Source organism: Heteronotia binoei, chromosome 9 (genome assembly GCF_032191835.1).
Source record: "Heteronotia binoei isolate CCM8104 ecotype False Entrance Well chromosome 9, APGP_CSIRO_Hbin_v1, whole genome shotgun sequence".
Lineage (NCBI taxonomy): Eukaryota > Metazoa > Chordata > Lepidosauria > Squamata > Gekkonidae > Heteronotia > Heteronotia binoei.
The window spans coordinates 211,349-230,723 of NC_083231.1; the positions used below are offsets into that span (position 1 = coordinate 211,349).

The following is a 19,375-nucleotide window of genomic DNA, read 5'->3' on the forward strand; positions in this document are numbered from 1 at the left end:
TACATATTTGATTCTTTTCTCATACAGAAACCCTGATTTTTGTTGGAGAAGTTGGATTTGTTTTATTGTCATATTCTTCGTCAGGAATTTTGTTTTATGACAGTTGATATTCAGTCCTGCCCAGTAACCAAATTGATTGATCTTGTTTATAAGACAGTCAATTGTATCTATTGGCTGCTCTAGGTCATCTAGACCAGGTCATCCGCAAAGGCTCTTAATTTGTATTGTTCACCTTTTACCACCACTCCCTTAATACTTGTATCTTCTCTTATTTGGTTATTCAGTATCTCTAAGCACAAGATAAAAAGGAGTGGTGACAGTGGGCAACCATGTATCTTTTTGAATATCAATTGAACATAAGAACATAAGAGAAGCCATGTTAGATCAGGCCAATGGCCCATCCAGTCCAACATTCTGTGTCACACAGCGGCCAAATATATATATATATATATGTGTGTGTATATATATACATATACATATATACACACACACACACACTGTGGCTAATAGCCACTGATGGACCTCTGCTCCATATTTTTATCTAACCCCTTCTTGAAGGTGGCTATGCTTGTGGACGCCACCACCTCCTGTGGCAGTGAATTCCACATGTTAATCACCCTTTGGGTGAAGAAGTACTTCCTTTTATCCGTTTTAACCTGTCTGCTCAGCAATTTCATCGAATGCCCACGAGTTCTTGTATTGTGAGAAAGGGAGAAAAGTACTTCTTTCTCTACTTTCTCCATCCCATGCATTATCTTGTAAACTTCTATCATGTCACCCCTCAGTCGACGTTTCTCCAAGCTAAAGAGCCCTAAGCGTTTCAACCTTTCTTCATAGGGAAGGTGTTCCAGCCCTTTAATCATTTTAGTTGCCCTTTTCTGAACTTTCTCCAATGCTATAATATCCTTTTTGAGGTGCGGCGACCAGAACTGCACACAGTACTCCAAATGAGACCGCACCATCGATTTATACAGAGGCATTATGATACTGGCTGATTTGTTTTCAATTCCCTTCCTAATAATTCCCAGCATGGCGTTGGCCTTTTTTATTGCAAACGCACACTGTCTTGACATTTTCAGTGAATTATCTACCATGACCCCAAGATCTCTCTCTTGGTCTGTCTCTGCCAGTTCACACCCCATCAACTTGTATTTGTAGCTGGGATTCTTGGCCCCAATGTGCATTACTTTGCACTTGGCCACATTGAACCGCATCTGCCACGTTGACGCCCACTCACCCAGCCTCAACAGATCCCTTTGGAGTTCCTCACAATCCTCTCTGGTTCTCACCACCCTGAACAATTTAGTGTCATCCGCAAATTTGGCCACTTCACTGCTCACTCCCAACTCTAAATCATTTATGAACAAGTTAAAGAGGATGGGACCCAGTACCGAGCCCTGCGGCACCCCACTGCTTACCGTCCTCCACTGCGAAGACTGCCCATTTATACTCACTCTCTGCTTCCTATTACTCAGCCAGTTTTTGATCCACAAGAGGACCTGTCCTTTTACTCCATGACTCTCAAGCTTTCTAAGGAGCCTTTGATGAGGAACTTTATCAAAAGCTTTCTGGAAGTCAAGGTAAACAACATCTATCGGGTCTCCTTTGTCCACATGTTTGTTCACCCCCTCAAAGAAATGTAACAGGTTAGTGAAGCAAGATCTTCCCTTGCAGAACCCATGCTGAGTCTTCCTCAATAACCCGTGTTCATCAATGTGCCTACTCATTCTGTCCTTGATAATGGTTTCTACCAACTTTCCCAGTATTGAAGTCAGACTGACTGGCCTGTAATTTCCCGGATCTCCTCTGGAACCCTTTTTAAAGATGGGGGTGACATTTGCTACCTTCCAGTCCTCAGGAACGGAGGCAGATTTCAATGAAAGATTACAGATTTTTGTTAGAAGATCCACAAGTTCAACTTTGGGTTCTTTCAGAACTCTCGGATGTATGCCATCCGGACCCGGTGACTTATTAGTTTTTAATTTGTCTATTAGTTGTAGGACCTCCTCTTTTGTCACCTCAATCTGACTCAGGTCTTTCAACACCCCTTCCAATATTAGTGGTTCTGGGGTGGGCAAACACTTCTCATCTTCCACGGTGAAGACGGAGGCAAAAAATGCATTCAGCTTCTCAGCCATTTCCCCATCCTCCTTCAGTAATCCTTTTACCCCATGGTCATCCAAGGGCCCCACTGCTTCCCTGGCTGGTTTCCTACTTCTAATATATTTGAAGAAATTTTTATTGTTGGTCTTTATGTTTTTTGCAATATGCTCCTCATAGTCCCTTTTTGCCTGCCTGATCACAGTCTTGCATTTGATTTGCCACTGCCTGTGTTCCCTTTTATTAATCTCACTTGGACTGGTTTTCCACCGCTTAAAGGAGTCCTTCTTACCTTTTACAGCTTCCATTACTTTGTTTGTTAACCATGCTGGCCTCTTCTTATACCTGTTTGTGCCTTTCCTAACTTGTGGTATGTATTTTATCTGAGCTTCTAGGATTATAGTTTTAAATAGTCTCCAAGCTTCCCCAAGGGTTTTGACCGTATTTACCTTTCCTTTCAGTTTCCTCCTCACATGCCTCCTCATCTCAGAGAATTTACCCCTTTTAAAGTTAAATGTGGTTGTGGCGGTCTTTTTGGGCAACTCCCTATTTATACAAACGGTGAAATCAATAACATTATGGTCACTGTTCCCAAGCGGCGCAATCACTTTTACGTCTCTCACCAAGTCTTGGGCATTACTTAGGACCAGATCCAGGATCGCCCCACCCCTGGTAGGTTCTGAGACCATCTGCTCCATAGCACAGTCATTGAGAGCATCAAGAGACTCAATCTCTTTCTCTCGACCAGAACACATATTGACCCAATCAATCTGCGGGTAGTTAAAATCACCTATTACGACACAGTTTTTACGTTTAGCCGCTATCTTTAATCCCTCCATCATATTATAATCGTCCTCTCTCTTTTGATTTGGTGGGCGATAACAAACTCCCATAGTTAAATTTCCTTTTGGGCCCTCTATTTCAACCCAAAGCATTTCTAAAAGGGAATCTAATTCTCTGACCTCAGTCTTACTGGACCGTATATCCTCTCTGACATACAGAGCCACCCCACCTCCAACCCTTCCCTCCCTATCCTTCCGATATAACTTATATCCAGGAATCACCGTGTCCCACTGATTCTCCTCATTCCACCAAGTTTCTGAAATTCCCACAATGTCTATGTTTTCTCCCAACACTAAACATTCCAATTCACCAATTTTACTTCGGACACTTCTAGCATTTGCATACAAACATTTATAATTTCCCAAGCAAGCTAGGCCCGCCACCTCTCTCCTGCCGCCTCGAGACTCTAGCAGACAGTCCATACTGTTTGTCACCATCACAGTGGACAACTCTGATCCGTTACTCGGTAGAAAAATAGAAGCCAACCCTTCATCTCTTTGAGACGAGTCCTCCCGAACCAGAGACATTCCATCTCCTGTCGGCTTTCCCCCAAGATTTAGTTTAAAAACTGCTCTGCCACCTTTTTGATTTTAAGCGCCAGCAGCCTGGTTCCATCCGGAAACAAGTGGAGACCGTCACTTTTGTACAGCTCCGGCTTGTTCCAGAAAGCATCCCAGTGCCTAACAAACTTAAACCCTTCCTCCTTACACCATCGTCTCATCCACACATTGAGACTTCTAATTTGCGCCTGTCTCTCCTGCCCTGCACGTGGAACAGGTAGCACTTCCGAGAAGGCCACCTTGGAGGTCCTGGCCTTAAGTCTCCCACCTAGCAGCCTAAATTTCTCCTCCAGGACCTCACGACTGCTTCTGTTAATTCACCATTCACCATCACCTTTGGAAGGAATATATTGATTCTATTGCTTTCAATAAATTTTTACCACATTCCATTCCCTTCAGTTGTTGCAGCAGTTGTTGTTCCCTTCAGTTGTCCAAACAGATTAATGCCAATTGTTTCTCTAGGTGACTCTCATAGTATTCCATTATATTACAAACTGTTCTAACATTGTCTTTCAGATATCTTCTAGGAAGAAATCCAGCCTGGTCTTGATGTGGACTGTAGAGCTTTCTTCAGACATTGTGCCAGTATTGCTGCAAAAATTTTATAGTCCACATTTAAAAGAAAGAGAGTCTTTTATATCTTTCAAATCTGCACCTTCTTTTGGAATTAAAGATATTGTAGCTTCTTGCCATGAAGCTGGTATTTGGGCTTCCTCTTGAATCCTTTCCAGGAGACGTTTGAATGGTAACAGTAAGGACTCCTCATAAGCTTTATAGAACTCTGCAGGTAATCCATCTGGACCCAGGGCTTTACCATTCTTTTGAGATGCCATTGCGTCTCCCACTTCCCTTATCATTATTGGTTCATTTAAGATTTTTTGTTGTTCTTCTGTAAATTTAGTAAGATTATTTTGGCTAATGTATTCTTCTAAATCTGCCTTTTGAACTTTTTTGTCTTCATATAATTTTATATAAAATTGTTCCATGATTTGGCTTATCTCCTGTCTTTGAACTTTCTCTTTGTTATTCTTGTCTTTCAAAACCAGTATTATTCTTTTGGCATTCTCTTTTCTCATTCTGTAGGCCAACCACCTTTCAGGTTTATTAGCATGTTCAAAAAAGTTTTGAATTTCTTTCATATCTCCCTGCATGGTTGTAAATTTCCATGGGCCAGACAAAGAGCTAGGTGAAAGGACTGGTGGTTTACCTTCTCGATTAGCTTTTTTAAAAATTGTTTCTTTAAAGCCAGTCGCAGCTTTATTTTCTTATTAATATATTTGCACTCACAACCACAAGATCTGTACACTGCCTCTTGAAAATTTGTTTTGGAACTCAGTGTTCCTGTTTGTATTAGATAAGCTATTATCTGTCAAACAATACCAATATTATACAGTGATTTTAGAGAAACAGCCTTCTAGCTTCTATCAACAATTTATCAAACCCAAAAGAATGATAAAACTTATACTAAACAAAATCTTTTTAGAACATCTTTAGTGCCACCTAGCCAAAATAGTTCAACTCACTGAAACAGAACAGTTCACTGTGACTTTTTTCTAACTATGATAGCTCAGTAAAATCCAAGTCTTAACAAACTCACCCAACTGCTCCAGGTTATGAATTGTAATCCAAGGCTGGATGCCCCATTTGTAATCCACAGGTGAAATCAGAAGTTAAAAATTAAACACATAGCCCAAAAGAAGAAAAAAATAGAATAAACCAGAACAAATTAATCCAGATATTCCCAAAATAAAAATTTTAAAAAATGAAAAACTCCAAATATGATATGGGAAAAATGAATGTATAAAAATAGAAAGCCATAATATCCACCATCAGGAATTTATAATCCACTTTGAAGGTTTGCACAGGTATTCTTCCTTTAGTCAACAATCTAGCTATATTTTATAATCCAGTATACAAAGCCCGCAAGAATTTAAATGTCTATTTAAAACTCACATAAATTTGTTCAGAGCACTTCGTCATAAACTTCAAATTGCTTCTTGTACCAGCTGTTCCTCTCATCCATGTATACTTGCAGACAACTTTCCCAAAGCCAAGTCTTTCTCCAGAAAGAAGTTTAAAACAAGACAATTCAATTCAGCCATCAAGTTTTTTCTATATTTAGAAACTGGTGTGGTTCATATTTCTCATGCAAGGGTTGTAAAAGTCACCAGCTTAGGCAGGAACTTTTGGAAGCGTTGGAAGAGAAAGAAAGAGATTCCCCCCCCCTTCTCAGCCTTTGCCTCTGACTATGTTCCACTTCAATCCCAGCTCTCCACTTCCCCTGCTTGAAAGAGCAATGCTGCAGGTCTTGATATTAAAAAAGAAAGAGAACTTACAGTCTTCATAACAATGATGCAGCTTGTCCAGCTCATGCAGAATCACTAAGTGAAGAAAAGAAAAGAAGTCCGGCAGTCAACCCCAGTGCCATTTAAAAATGGTGATCGGAGCAGCGAGGCTCACAGCGAGCCGTGATCGGGAGGCAGCCACCGCTGTCACCCCTGTTCCGCAGCTCAAGCTGTCTGCCTTCCAGGACCCTTCCTGGGTCCCAGGGACGAGTCTCCCGATGGAGGAGATCCCTCCACTGCCTGATTGAGTGGCTCTGTACGCGCCGGTCTGAGTCGTTCCTAACAACGGGTCGCCGAAACCGGAAGTTCCCAGATTTATTCTTAAAGGCCCATAAAATCAGCGTGTTTTGGAATGTCTTGTATGATAACCTATAATACACTTTTGCATAGGAGAAATTATTTCCTTTGTTTAGGTAAGGAGAAGCCCATACTGCTTGGTCTACATGTGGGGGGAGACTGTGACCTGAAGTATATTTCTTAGGGTACTTTAAAAAGAGTTCTATATAATGTCTCATGTTTGTTGCATTGTTATATTTTTGTATGCAAATACACTGATACTTGGGACTGGAATACCTCCCAAATAGGAATCCATACACTAAGGATCGTTTCAGACACTAGATGGCAACAAACCCAGATTTTTTATCAAGCTGCAGTACTGCAGTCCAAGCTCCTCTCACAACCTGAGTTTGATTTTGGCAGAAGTTGGGTTCAGGTAGCTGGCTCAAGGTTGACTCAGCTTTCCATCATTCCGAGGTCAGTAAAATGAGTACCCAGCTTGCTCCGGGGAAAGTGTAGATGTCCAGGGAAGGCAATGGCAAACCACCCCTTAAAAAGTCTTCCAAGAAAACATTGTGATGTGACACCCCATGGGTTGGTAATGACTCGATGCTTGCACAGGGCACTACCTTTACCTTTTAGTTCTGGATCTGGGGCCAATCCTGCCTTCCTGTCTTTGTGCTGTTAGTCATACGTCACATATTTAGATGTGTGCAGAAAATATTAGTTTTGTGGCACCTGTTTTATTTTATAATAATAATAATAATAATTTTTTATTTCTATCCCGCCCTCCCTGCCGGAGCGGGCTCAGGGCGGCTCACAACATAAAATAAACATTACATCGGTTTTACATTATAAAACATGGTTAAAACAGTTATAAATTATTAAAATTAACATAACATAACAATGTGGCGTTATAAACATTAGATTTGGTAGACTTCTAAAAAGGACATTAAAACATTTCCAGCAGCATGCCTAGCTTTGTCATTGATTCTGTCACTAGTTGAAGGCCATCCTGAAAAGGTGGGTCTTACAGGCCCTACGAAATTGATCTAAACTTCTTAGGGCCCTCACTTCCTCAGGAAGTTGGTTCCATAGTAGTGGAGCAGTGACAGAGAAGGCCCGATCCCGGGTGGCCTTCAGTCTGGCCTCCCTTGGCCCAGGGATATTCAACTGGTTTTTCCCAGATGACCTCAGTGCCCTCTGGGGCTCGTATGGGGAGAGACGGTCCCTCAGGTAGGTAGGTCCTCGGCCATATAGGGCTTTAAAGGTAATAACCAGCACTTTGTAGCGAACTCGGTATACCACTGGCAGCCAGTGCAGCCCGCGCAGCCCCGGCTGTATGTGCTCCCATCTTGGGAGCCCCAGCAACAGCCTAGCCGCCGCGTTCTGCACCAGCTGCAGCCGCCGAGTTCGGCACAAGGGCAGCCCCATGTAGAGGGCGTTGCAGTAGTCCAGTCTCGAGGTGACCGTAGCATGGATCACCATTGCTAGGTCACGGCGCTCCAGGAAGGGGGCCAACTGCTTCGCCCGTCGAAGATGAAAAAACGCGGACTTGGCAGCGGCCGCTATCTGTGCCTCCATTGATAATGAAGGCTCCAGAAGAACCCCCAGGCTCCTGACCTTATGTGCCGCTTTAAGCTGCACACCGTCAAGAACCGGCAAGGGGATTTCCCTTCCCAAGGCACCGCGACCCAAGCAAAGGACCTCTGTCTTCGTTGGATTCAACTTCAGCCCGCTTAGTCTGAGCCAACCTGCCACGGCTTGCAATGCTAGGTCCAGGCTTTCTGGGACGGAGCCAGGCCGGCCATCCATTAGTAGATAGAGCTGGGTGTCATCAGCATATTGATGGCACCCAAGCCCAAACCTCCGGGCAATCTGGGCAAGGGGGCGCATATAGATGTTAAACAACACCGGGGAGAGAACTGCCCCTTGTGGCACCCCGCATACTAGTGGGTGCCTCCGGGACCGCTCCCCCCCAATGGCCACCCTTTGTCCCCGTCCTTCGAGGAAGGAGGAAAGCCACTGTAAGGCCAATCCCCCAATCCCCGTGTCGGCGAGCCGGCGGGCCAGTAGCTGGTGATCGACCGTATCAAATGCAGCCGACAGGTCCAACAATATCAGCACCGCCACGCCGCCTCGGTCCAGATGCCGCTGGAGGTCATCCACCAAGGCGACCAGCACTGTCTCCGTCCCATAACCAGGACGAAAGCCGGACTGGTGTGGGTCTAAGGCTGTTATCCCAACAGCTTAAAGTTGGATTCTCTCTGGCATGTAGACATTCCTTGTCTACCTAAAAAAACATGTAAAATAGCCTTCTGTGACCAACACAAATACCCCACTGCAAGGCACCGGAAACGTTCATAGCAAGGAAATTTACTGACAACAGTAAACTTCAGATTTAAGGTTGAAGAAATTCATATTGAAATAAATAGAGATTGACCTCAGTGTTAGTAGCTAGGAGTTGTAGCTGTCAGTGGTTCATGTGCAGAGTGCTAAACAGAGAACTGCCACCAGGTCGATGCTAGGAAGAAAATTGAGCCTCACACCAGCACCTAATATAAAAGTAGTGTATTTACAAACTATATACAAAACAACTGGTGCGGTGAATAACATATAATAAACTGAGTGACAAAGTGCTACGCCAGGAACCAACTCTCAATAGAGAGAAATACTGTCTGGCACTGTAGTCCACTGCCAATTATGGCGATTATGGCAGTCCACACAATTGCTGACTCCAGCAGGTGCTTTCCCCTGGATACAGTCCAGCCTGAACCGGCTCTCCTCCAAGGTTGATCTGACCTGACCTGTCAGATGCTGTCATTGTAGATCCACCTGCTGCTCCTTGCTGCATTCATGCTGGTGACGGAGGACTTATACACCAACAGTGGCTTGGTAAGAATGTTGATAATCATGTTAGAAATCCCTCAGCCTGCCTGCTCCCTCCACACCGTTACAATTCCAAAGGAAGGGGGAGTGGCTATTAAAACAACTTTATCATATTTAGTCATGATAGACAAATGGAACCTATACATTAACTGATGGTATACCTTAGATTACCAGTTGATGGTGGTGATGGGGCACTTGTACCTTGAGGACTTCTTGGAAGCACCTTACTGGCTAGAATGGAAAACCAGAAAGTGGCTGGACTCTGCATCAGACCCAGCAAAGCTGGAAATCTGGGCTAAAACCAATAAAATGAATTTTAACAGAAATAAATGTAAACTTCTGCATTTAGGTAGGAAAAATCTAATGCATAGTTATAGGATGGGGGAGACTTATCTTGGCAGTAGTATGTGCGAAAAGCATCTAAAAGTCTTAGTGGACCATGTGCGGGTATTCTGGAGTTTAATTTCTTTTGGCCCAGGGGTAGTCAATCTGTTTTTTCCTATCGACCTCAGTGCTCTCTGGGGCTCGTACGGGGAGAGACGGTCCCTCAGGTAGGTCGGTCCTCGGCCATATAGGGCTTTAAAGGTAATAACCAGCACTTTGTACTGGACCTGGTATACAATCGGTAGCCAGTGCAGTTCGCGTAGCCCCGGCCGTATATGTTCCCATCTTGGGAGATCAAGCAACAGCCTGGCCACCGCATTCTGCACTAGCTGTAACTTCCGGGTCCGGCACAAAGGCAGCCCCATGTAGAGGGCGTTACAGTAGTCCAATCTTGAGGTGACCGTCGCATGGATCACCGTTGCTAGGTCCCGGCGCTCTAGGAAAGGGGCCAGCTGCCTCGCCCGCCTCAGATGGAAAAATGCTGACTTGGCAGTGGCTGTTATCTGGGCCTCCATTGATAATGAAGGCTCCAGTAGAACACCCAAACTCTACCTGCTGCGCCGCCATTAGTGGCGCACCGTCAAAGGTCGGGAGAGATATTTTCCTCCCTAGGGCGCCACGACCCACACAGAGAACCTCTGTCTTCGCTGGGTTCAACGTCAGCCCACTCAGTCTAAGCCACGTTGCGACAGCCTGTAAAACCTGGTCCAGGTTCTCCCGGGCTCCAGTAGAACACCTTATTGGCACCTTATTGACTACATTCTGGTGCGCCAGAGAGACCTTCGAGATGTCTTACACACCCGAGTAATGCCCAGTGCAGAATGTCATACGGATCATCGTCTTGTACGCTGCAATCTCCATCTTCACTTTAAATCTACACCCAGGAGAGGCGGTATCCCCCGGAGGAAGTTTCAGGTTGGCAGCCTTCAGTCAGCTGAAGTTAAAGCTGCCTTCCAGGCAAAACTCCAGACAAGAATTGAGGACCCCAGTCGCCTCACAGATCCTTCTCCAGAAGCACTCTGGGAACACCTAAAAACTACCATCCTGTTGACCTCTGAAGAAGTCCTCGGGTTCTCCACAAGGAAGAACAAGGACTGGTTTGACGAGAACAATCAAGAGATCCAAGAATTACTGGCGAAAAAGAGATCTGCCTACCAAGCACATCTTGCTCAGCCCTCCTGTCCCGGGAAAAAAGCAACCTTTTGCGCTGTATGTAGCAACCTCCAGCGCAAGCTTCAAGACATTCAGAACGAGTGGTGGACCAAGCTTGTGGAGAGAACCCAGCTATGTGCAGACACTGGTGATTTAAGAGGGTTCTACGAAGCCCTGAAGGCAGTATATGGTCCATCACATCAGGCTCAGAGTCCCTTGCATAGTGCAGACGGCCAGGTGCTCCTCACAGATAAGGCATCCATACTGAACTGGTGGTCGGAGTATTTTCAGGTTCTCTTCAGTGCCAATCGCGTAGTTCAAGATTCAGCAATCCACCTCACCCCACTTCAACCAGTGAAAACAGAGTTGGATGAGATCCCCACCCTAGAAGAGACTGTTAAAGCCATCAAGCAACTGAAAAGTGGCAAGGCAGCGGGAGTTGATGGAATCCTACCAGAGATCTGGAAGCATGGGGGCATAGTACTACATAGCACACTTCACAAAGTACTTGTCACCTGCTGGGATCAAGGCAAACTACCACAGGACTTTCGCAATGCAATCATCATTACTCTACATAAAAACAAAGGGGAAAAGTCAGACTGCTCCAACTACCGGGGGATAACCCTGCTCTCCATCGCAGGCAAAATCCTTGCCAGAATACTCCTGAACAGACTGGTGCCCACCATTGCAGAAGAACTCCTCCCAGAGAGCCAGTGTGGCTTCAGAGCTAACAGGAGCACCACCGACATGGTATTTGTTTTCAGGCAGCTCCAAGAGAAATGCAGGGAACAGAACAAGGGTCTATATGTGACTTTTGTCGACCTTACCAAAGCTTTTGATACCGTTAGCAGGAATGGCCTGTGGCAAATCTTGGAACGTTTAGGATGTCCCCCAAGGTTCCTCAGTATGGTCATCCAGCTACATGAAGACCAGCAAGGCCAAGTCAGACACTGCAACGATCTCTCGGAGCCCTTAATAGGCACAGGTGTAAAGCAAGGCTGTGTTCTCGCGCCAACTCTCTTTACGATCTTCTTTAGCATGATGCTTCAAAGAGCCGCAGTAGATTTAGATAATGACGATGGTGTCTACATCCGCTGTTGCAGTGATGTCAGCCTGTTTAACCTGTGGCGACTAAAGGCCCACTCCAAAACAATGGAAAAACTTATCCGAGAGCTATTGTTTGCTGATGATGCTGCACTTGTCTCCCACTCGGTATCAGCTCTGCAGCATATGACGTCCTGCTTTGCAGAGGCTGCCAAGCTATTCGGCCTAGAAGTTGGTCTGAAGAAGACAGAAGTTCTCCACCAGCCTGCACCCCAGGAAGATTATCACCCTCCTTGCATCACTGTGGGTGAATCAGTTTTGAAGACAGTCCAGCAGTTCAGCTACCCGGGGTGCATCATCTCCTCAGACGCCAAGATCGACAAGGAGATTGACAATAGACTGGCAAAGGCAAACCGTGCATTTGGCCGACTGCACAAAAGAGTGTGGAGCAACAAGCATCTGAAAAAAGGCACAAAGATCAATGTTTACAAAGCGGTTGTGATGACAACCCTCATCTACGGCTCCGAATCGTGGGTTTTATACCGTCATCACCTGTGACTCCTCGAGCGCTTTCATCAGCGCTGCCTTCACACCATCCTCAACATCCACTGGAGTGGATGTGACCAACACTGAAGTCCTCAAGCGGGCGGAGGTTACAAGCATCGAGGCATTGTTGTTGAAGACGCAGCTGCGCTGGGTAGGGCATATCTCCAGGATGGAAAACCACCGCCTTCCCAAGATTGCCCTGTATGGCGAACTTTCCACTGGCCATCAAAATAGAGGGGCACCAAAGAAGAGGTACAAGGACTCCTTGAAGAAATCCCTCGGTACCTGTTGCATTAACCATCACCAGTGGTCTGACCTAGCATCGCAAAGGACCTCAGATCGCAAAGCATGGAGGCACACTATCCACCAGGCTGTCTTTTCCTCTGAGAACGCACGCATAGCTGGTCTTGAGGACAAAAGGAGATTGAGGAAGAATCGTACTGCTACAGCACCAACCCTAAATCAGAGTTTTCCCTGCAGCCACTGTGGCTGGACCTCCCTGTCCTGCATTGGTCTTGTCAGCCACCAGTGAGCCTGCAGCAGACGTGGACTACTGCACCTTTCTTAAATCTTCATTCGCGAAGTCAAGCCGAGAGAGAGAGCAGGGGGTTGGACTAGATGACCCTGGGGGATCCCTTCCAACTCTATGATTCTATTATTTTTAGGCTTGCCTATAAATATAAATGCATAGCAAAAGCCTTCTCATAGGCAGAACTACAAATAGGTTAGTGACAAAATTTTCTGATAATTTTTAGTATGAAACATTTGTACTTTAATGGATCTTAATATATACATTTATATTATAAACTAGTTCTATTTATATACACACACATTCTGGAAGTATCTTCATGGTTTTGGCTGCACTACAAGTTCTGTTTCCTTGCTGGCAGGTTTTTAAAAGCTGCAAATAGAGTTCCATCTGTAAGTGTGTTCTTGAATGCTTTAAATTTAGAAATTACACATTTTTTAAGAGAACATGCCATGCCAACAAAATCTGGCTCTAGATAGTAACTCTTTTCCAGGGAATCATGATGCATAAGAATTCATAAGACTAGCTCCCACAGATCTTTTCTGCTAATGGTGGCAGCTCCCCCTAGCAGAAGGCTCCTTCACATGACATTGTGTTGGGGAATGGTACCCTCCAACTCCAGAAAGTGCAAGGGAAACAGATCCATTGGATCCAACCCTATGTTTCTGAATAGGAAACCATATCTTATAGGAATTTGCAGTCTAGGCAGCAAAGAATACATTGCCTGTTTTTAAAGAATATATTGCCTATTTTTTATTCTGTAGTTGTACAATAAACCACCATTCACATTCCCTATGATAACTGCAGTTTTTTTTCCCAGAGGAAGTTAATGCATCAATGTTTACTTTACTTAGAGGGGGATACTCTGTTCTCCAAATTATTTGAGAATTCATATCAGTAACTCAGGTAAGCCAAACTGAATTTGCACCAAGCGGCCCCTGTTGAGGATCGAATGACAAATGGTGTGTGTGCGCGCATGTGTGCAGGGGATGGGTTTCAGCCTGTTTTAACTAAAACCTCATAGTTCGTGAAATGTGTGTTAAATACATATTATGCAAGAGTTCATACTCAGGATATGATAATGCTTATGGAAAAGCCAATCTGTATTAAGGCTGAAGACAGTCGTCCTGTCCACTTTTAGAAGGGGAATGTAATTATTCAATAAGAGGTCAGAAAGACCTTTCAGAGACTGCCAAGTGATCCAAGTGGAAGTGACTTCTGTTTCACAGAACTTTAATTAACAGGACCGGCAATGTTAGCATGATTTACAAGCTGTAGGGTTTTGCCCAAGTTCAATCACGAGGCTCCTTAGGTTGGTTCAAAAGAAGCTTTAATGTTGAGGCTCAAAGCAAACATTAATCAACAGACCCCTAGCAATTACCGGTTACAAAATAACAGCTCCCCTTTTTCCCATGCCCAGCCTTTTGAATTAAAAGATAGTCCTTTCTTAGGCCTCAGTGTTGCCTCTCATCAAGGCCACATTCCACATGCTCTTCCCTTCCCATTGGTTCCTATCAGCGTTACCCAGGGAGACTAGATTAGGGCTGTCTCCCCATGCTCCTCTTCCACGTGCAGGCCTGGAACATCCAACTGTAAACAGAACACTAACAGTGCAATCCTAAAAGCACTTTCCTGGGAGAAAGCCCCATTGAAAACACCTTAGTAGAATTCAGAGTAGACCTGCTTAAGATTGCTCTCTAAGTATCTTAATGAATTCATGGCTAGAACCACAGTATGGGGTTAATACAGTATACAGATACAAATACATCAGCATAGTAATCAGCTGCTAATGAGCAATAATACCAGCAAAACAAATAGTAATGCCATTCCAGTATACCTGTCAGGGACTTGGTCCTGACACAAGCCAGTTAAGTATTTCTTGACACTGATTTTGATCTATAGATTTTGACAGAATTAAATCCAAGAACTTTCTCTTAACTAGGGATGGGCATGGAACATTAAAATGGTGGTTCATTTCATTTCATGGTTTGTTGGTTTGCCTGATTTGGTGGTTCAGTTAATATTTGTTTATTTCCTGAGTGAATTGTGGTTCATTGCTTTGTTTGGTTCTGGAAGGTGTGGAACGGCCCCCAAGAGGGCTAGAAAGAGTTGGCATGTCACAATGTGCCCAGTGTGGTGACATCACCCGGAAGTGTTTGTTGGTGGGGCTACAAATACATTCTGCTCCTTTTCACTGTGTAGTAGAGGAAAGGGAAACAGAGTTGCAGTAACTAGACTAGGAGGTGCTGTGCAAAACTACCATCACAGATAAGGAAATATTTATCAGGGTGTTGGAATGCAGATTACGATTACTTCTTCACTTGAAGAAGATGATAACTGGATTTATATCCTGCTCTCCATTCTGAATCTCAGAGCAGCTCACAATCTCTTTTGTCTTCCTCCCTCACAACAAAAACCCTGTGAGGTAGGTGGGGCTGAGAGAGCTCTCCCAGGAGCTGCCCTTTCAAGGACAACTCTGCAAGAGCGATGGCTGACCCAAGGCCATTACAGCAGCTGCAAGTGGAGGTGTGGGGAATCAAATCCAGATTTCTGAGATAAGTTGGTGCATTTAACCACTACACCGAACTGTCACAGTTGTAAAATTATAAGTTCATACAGCCTTTCACTTGCGGGTACATGGGGGATTTAACATAAAATGTGTTTCTGTGGATCTAGAGTCATTAATTGGAAGCAATATTTCTAACTTGCCTTTTTTTTACATCCCTAGTGAATAAACTATTTAAGGAAGATACCTTCGCTCCCCAAGAGGTCTTTCTGCTTCCAAGGTGGCTCTTTACAGCAGTCCCTTCATGTCTTGTTTTCTGGCTTTGTGACAAAAGACTCCAGGCCTTCGCCATGGCTGTTGTTTTGCTGGGAACAGTCCTGCTTATTGTCCAGCCTCAGGTGGTGCCTTCAAGACCAACTGTGAGCTCTAAGGGTGAAGCTACAGTGCAACTGGCTCAGAAAGAGCCCTTTAAGAAAAACAATTTCAAAGAAACTATCCCCCCAAATGGGACATTCCAGCAACTTCCTCAGACTGTCATCATTGGAGTTCGGAAAGGTGGAACCAGAGCCCTGCTAGAGATGCTGAGCCTCCATCCAGATATAGCAGCAGTGGAAAGTGAAGTCCACTTTTTTGACTGGGAAGAGCATTTCAGAAATGGATTGCAGTGGTATGCCAACCAAATGCCATTCTCTTATCCACAGCAGATAACAGTAGAGAAAACCCCAGCATATTTCACCTCCCCTAAAGTGCCTGAAAGAGTTTATAGCATGAACAAACTCATTAGATTGCTGCTTATTTTGCGGGACCCCACGGAGAGAGTGTTGTCAGACTATACACAAGTGTTCTTCAACCATATGCAAAAATGTAAGCCGTATCCCTCCATTGAAGAGTTCCTAGTTAAAAATGGAGAACTCAATGTTAACTACAAGGCAATAAACCGGAGCTTGTATTACATTCACATGCAAAACTGGCTGAAGTATTTTCCTCTGGATCACATTCACATTGTAGATGGTGACAAGCTGATCAAAGATCCATTCCCAGAAATCGTAAAGGTAGAAAGGTTTTTGAAGTTGATGCCTCAGATAAATGCTTCAAACTTTTACTTCAATAAAACAAAAGGTTTTTACTGCCTAAGAGACAGTGGGAGGGACCGATGTTTACATGAGTCGAAAGGAAGAGCACACCCAAAAGTAAATCCAGTTTTACTTAAAAAACTGCAGGGATATTTTCATGAACCTAATCGGAAGTTTTTTGAGCTTGTGGGCAGAATGTTTGACTGGCACTAGATATGGTGGTTGGGTAGAGAAGGTTCTGTGGAGCCCAGGATGCTACAGTGTGCATTTAGAAGAGGAGGGCATGTAAGCTATAATTTATTTGTAAAATCCATACATTACTTCTGTAAAGTATTGGATTAATAATTTCCATACAAACTAGTAATATTTTTCTACTTGTTAAAATGTTTGTAATGTTTTTCATGGCTGTTAACACCATATGTTATGTCTATATGACGAAACAAGCTATTTCATGGAACAAAGTCTCTAGAGATTGTGGCTTTTAAGTGTATGTGTATATACAAAATACATATACGATATTACATGATCTTAAAAATGTATAATCTGCTTCCCCCCTGTGACGGAACCGGCCCGATTCTGCCTTCAGACCCGGTCTCGTCAACTCCCTATTGAGTCGCCAACTCCTGGAGGGAGCTATTTCTCCTCCAGCCACTTGGGCTCGCTGCCACCACCTGCTCAGTCTAGGGGTTCAGATTGAGAGGAACAGGACTCTCAATCCCCCTCTCCAGCTCTGAGGCCAGGCCTCAAGGCCGTCTGCCACCCTGTACTTGGGTATCACAGAGACCACAGCACTTCTTCGGGGAACCCCTGGAGGATTGGCACCGTATCCAACTGCATGCCTTCCCCCTTCCCCAGGGCCCCCTTCATAAAGCAGCGTGGTCTAAGCGGTTGGGGATCTATGTGGTACAGAGTTTGACTGCCAGCATTCAAAACAGTAAAAATGTTTAATAAGAGAAAGAAAAATAAAAACAAAAACAGTTACATGTAAAAGTTTAGCACAGCACCTGATCAGCAACAAGAAGGACAAACAAACGCATCTCTCGTCCCTGGTGTAAACTGGCCCTACCTTGTGAATGACTGCCTGGGGTCCCACAGGCAGGAGCCCACAGGCTGGCAACCTCTCTCCCTGAGCGCCAGCTGAGAACTGGCCTTTTTCCGCCTAACTCAAATAAATAAAACAAAAGAACTTCCTGCCCCTCTAGGAGGCTTTCCCCCTAGAGTTGCTGGTTTAACTCCAGAAGGGGGGGAGGCAATGAGGGGAAGGCTAAAGAACTTCCTGCCCCTCTAGGAGGCTTTCCCCCTAGAGGCGCTGGTTTAACTCTGGAAGGGAGGAGGGGATGAAGGGAGGCTAGGCCAAAGCCTGCTTTAGTAGTTTAATGTTCCCTTCCAATGAAGCACCAACATTAACTAAGATGGCGTTCCTCCACACCCCCAAATTCCAAGGTCTTTCTGAAGCTGTATGCAATCCTCAGTTGAGTGTATTTGTTGCAACATGCTTCTTGACTAAGGTTTTAGTTTAAAACATCACTTAACTAGTTTGATGAAATTAATTTATTCACTGTTTTGGTACTATATTGCAAAAACAGGTTTGTGTCAGCACTGCAAAGTCTAGAAGATTTAGTGGTGGCTTCACAGTCCTTTTTTTTTTTTTTTACATTTTTTTATTGTTATGTATTCCAACACCAATCCACCTCTGTGAGAGTCCCAGGCCATAGATACATTATAATATTCCATAAATTTATAACTATTAACATTTCGTCCAAATACAACTCCGTCACTCTATTTAAACATCTTATCCATTCATTTTCTTATTAACCAACCAATCGTCTTAAATTGTTTAAACTTTTCCAAATATCTCACCATCTTCCTAAACCACCCCTCCTCCTGTTCCCTAACCTTTAATCCGTTCATTCTTCGTATCTTCATCGTTAAATACTCCAAAATAATTATATTATTCATTCTATCCCTCCAGTGATTAATTGTCAATTCCTCAGCTTCTTTCCAATTCCTTGCTATCACTTGTCTTGCTGCTACTAACATCAAATTAATCCATTTACTATCCTCTTTTGATCTTAATCCCACACCATCCAAATTAATAATTGCCATTGCTTTGGATATACTTATTTTCCATCCCATAATCTTTGTCATCTCTATGCCAACCTGCATCCAGAATTTTTTCACTAAGGGACAATCCCACCACATGTGACTGAAAGTTCCAATTTCTCCACATTTCCTCCAACAATTTTTACTCCCTGATTTAGAAATATAATACATCTTAATGGGTGTATAATACCATTTCTGTATCATCTTCAATCCCTGCTCCTGCACTAACCTAGATGTTGTAACAAAGGGAGGTAATCTAAACATCCTCTCCCAATCTTCATCTAAAATTTTATCTCCAATATCTGTTTCCCAATGTTCCTTCAAAAATTCTCTCGGGGATTTCCCTGTACCTAATAAAATCTTATACAATTTTGAAACTATTTTTGACTTATCTTCTCTATACTCTTTCACCAATTTTTCAAAGGGAGTATTAATTCTTTTACCAATGTTTTTAAGTTCTTCCTCCTTCAGCAATGAGGAGATTTGACTTTTTAACAACCAATTAATATTATTCAAAATATTATACTCCTCTTTCTTCACCCCATCAGTACCCCAAACCTCTTTCAATTCTTGAATCGTAATCCTCTTCAGTTTATCTCCCACTTCCTTTGACAGTGATCCCCTTAATGGAGCAAATTTATCATAGTACCACATTTTAATAATAGATGATATCTCCGGAGCGAGTTCTTTCTTCCACTTCTCCCATACCCTACTGGGCCCCATAAAGGTTGATAATTTATCACCTATCTTCTTCTTCCTTTTCGTTCTATCAAATAAACTTTCCTTTCCTCCTACTACCTCTAAATTTTCCTTTTCTATCCCGTTCAGCTCTTCTCCTAACTCTCCCTCCAACCAAATCATTAAGTGCCTTAATTGATATGCATCATAATAGTAAATTATATTGGGAATCCCCCATCCCCCATCTTTAATACCATAATATCTATACCTATTGGCTGTCCTTGGTTTCTTTGATGCAAAAACAAATCTATCTATATCTCCTTGCCATCTCTTCAGTACGTATTCTG

General features: G+C 43.7%; 1 protein-coding gene across 3 annotated transcripts in view; it reads left to right on the plus strand.

Moving 5' to 3' along the window:
- The window catches only part of HS3ST1 (heparan sulfate-glucosamine 3-sulfotransferase 1), a 29,077-nt gene extending 12,295 nt beyond the window's left edge, over positions 1-16,782 (plus strand). For 2 of the 3 annotated variants that reach the window (XM_060246111.1, XM_060246112.1), the window contains exon 2: positions 15,397-16,708. In XM_060246111.1, the coding sequence (XP_060102094.1) occupies positions 15,397-16,460 (1,064 nt within the window). In that variant the 3' untranslated portion in view covers positions 16,461-16,708. Of the gene's footprint in view, positions 1-15,396 lie in introns of all 3 variants that reach the window. The other variant, XR_009555783.1, reaches the window with a different exon arrangement.
- Positions 16,783-19,375: the final 2,593 nt, after the last annotated feature.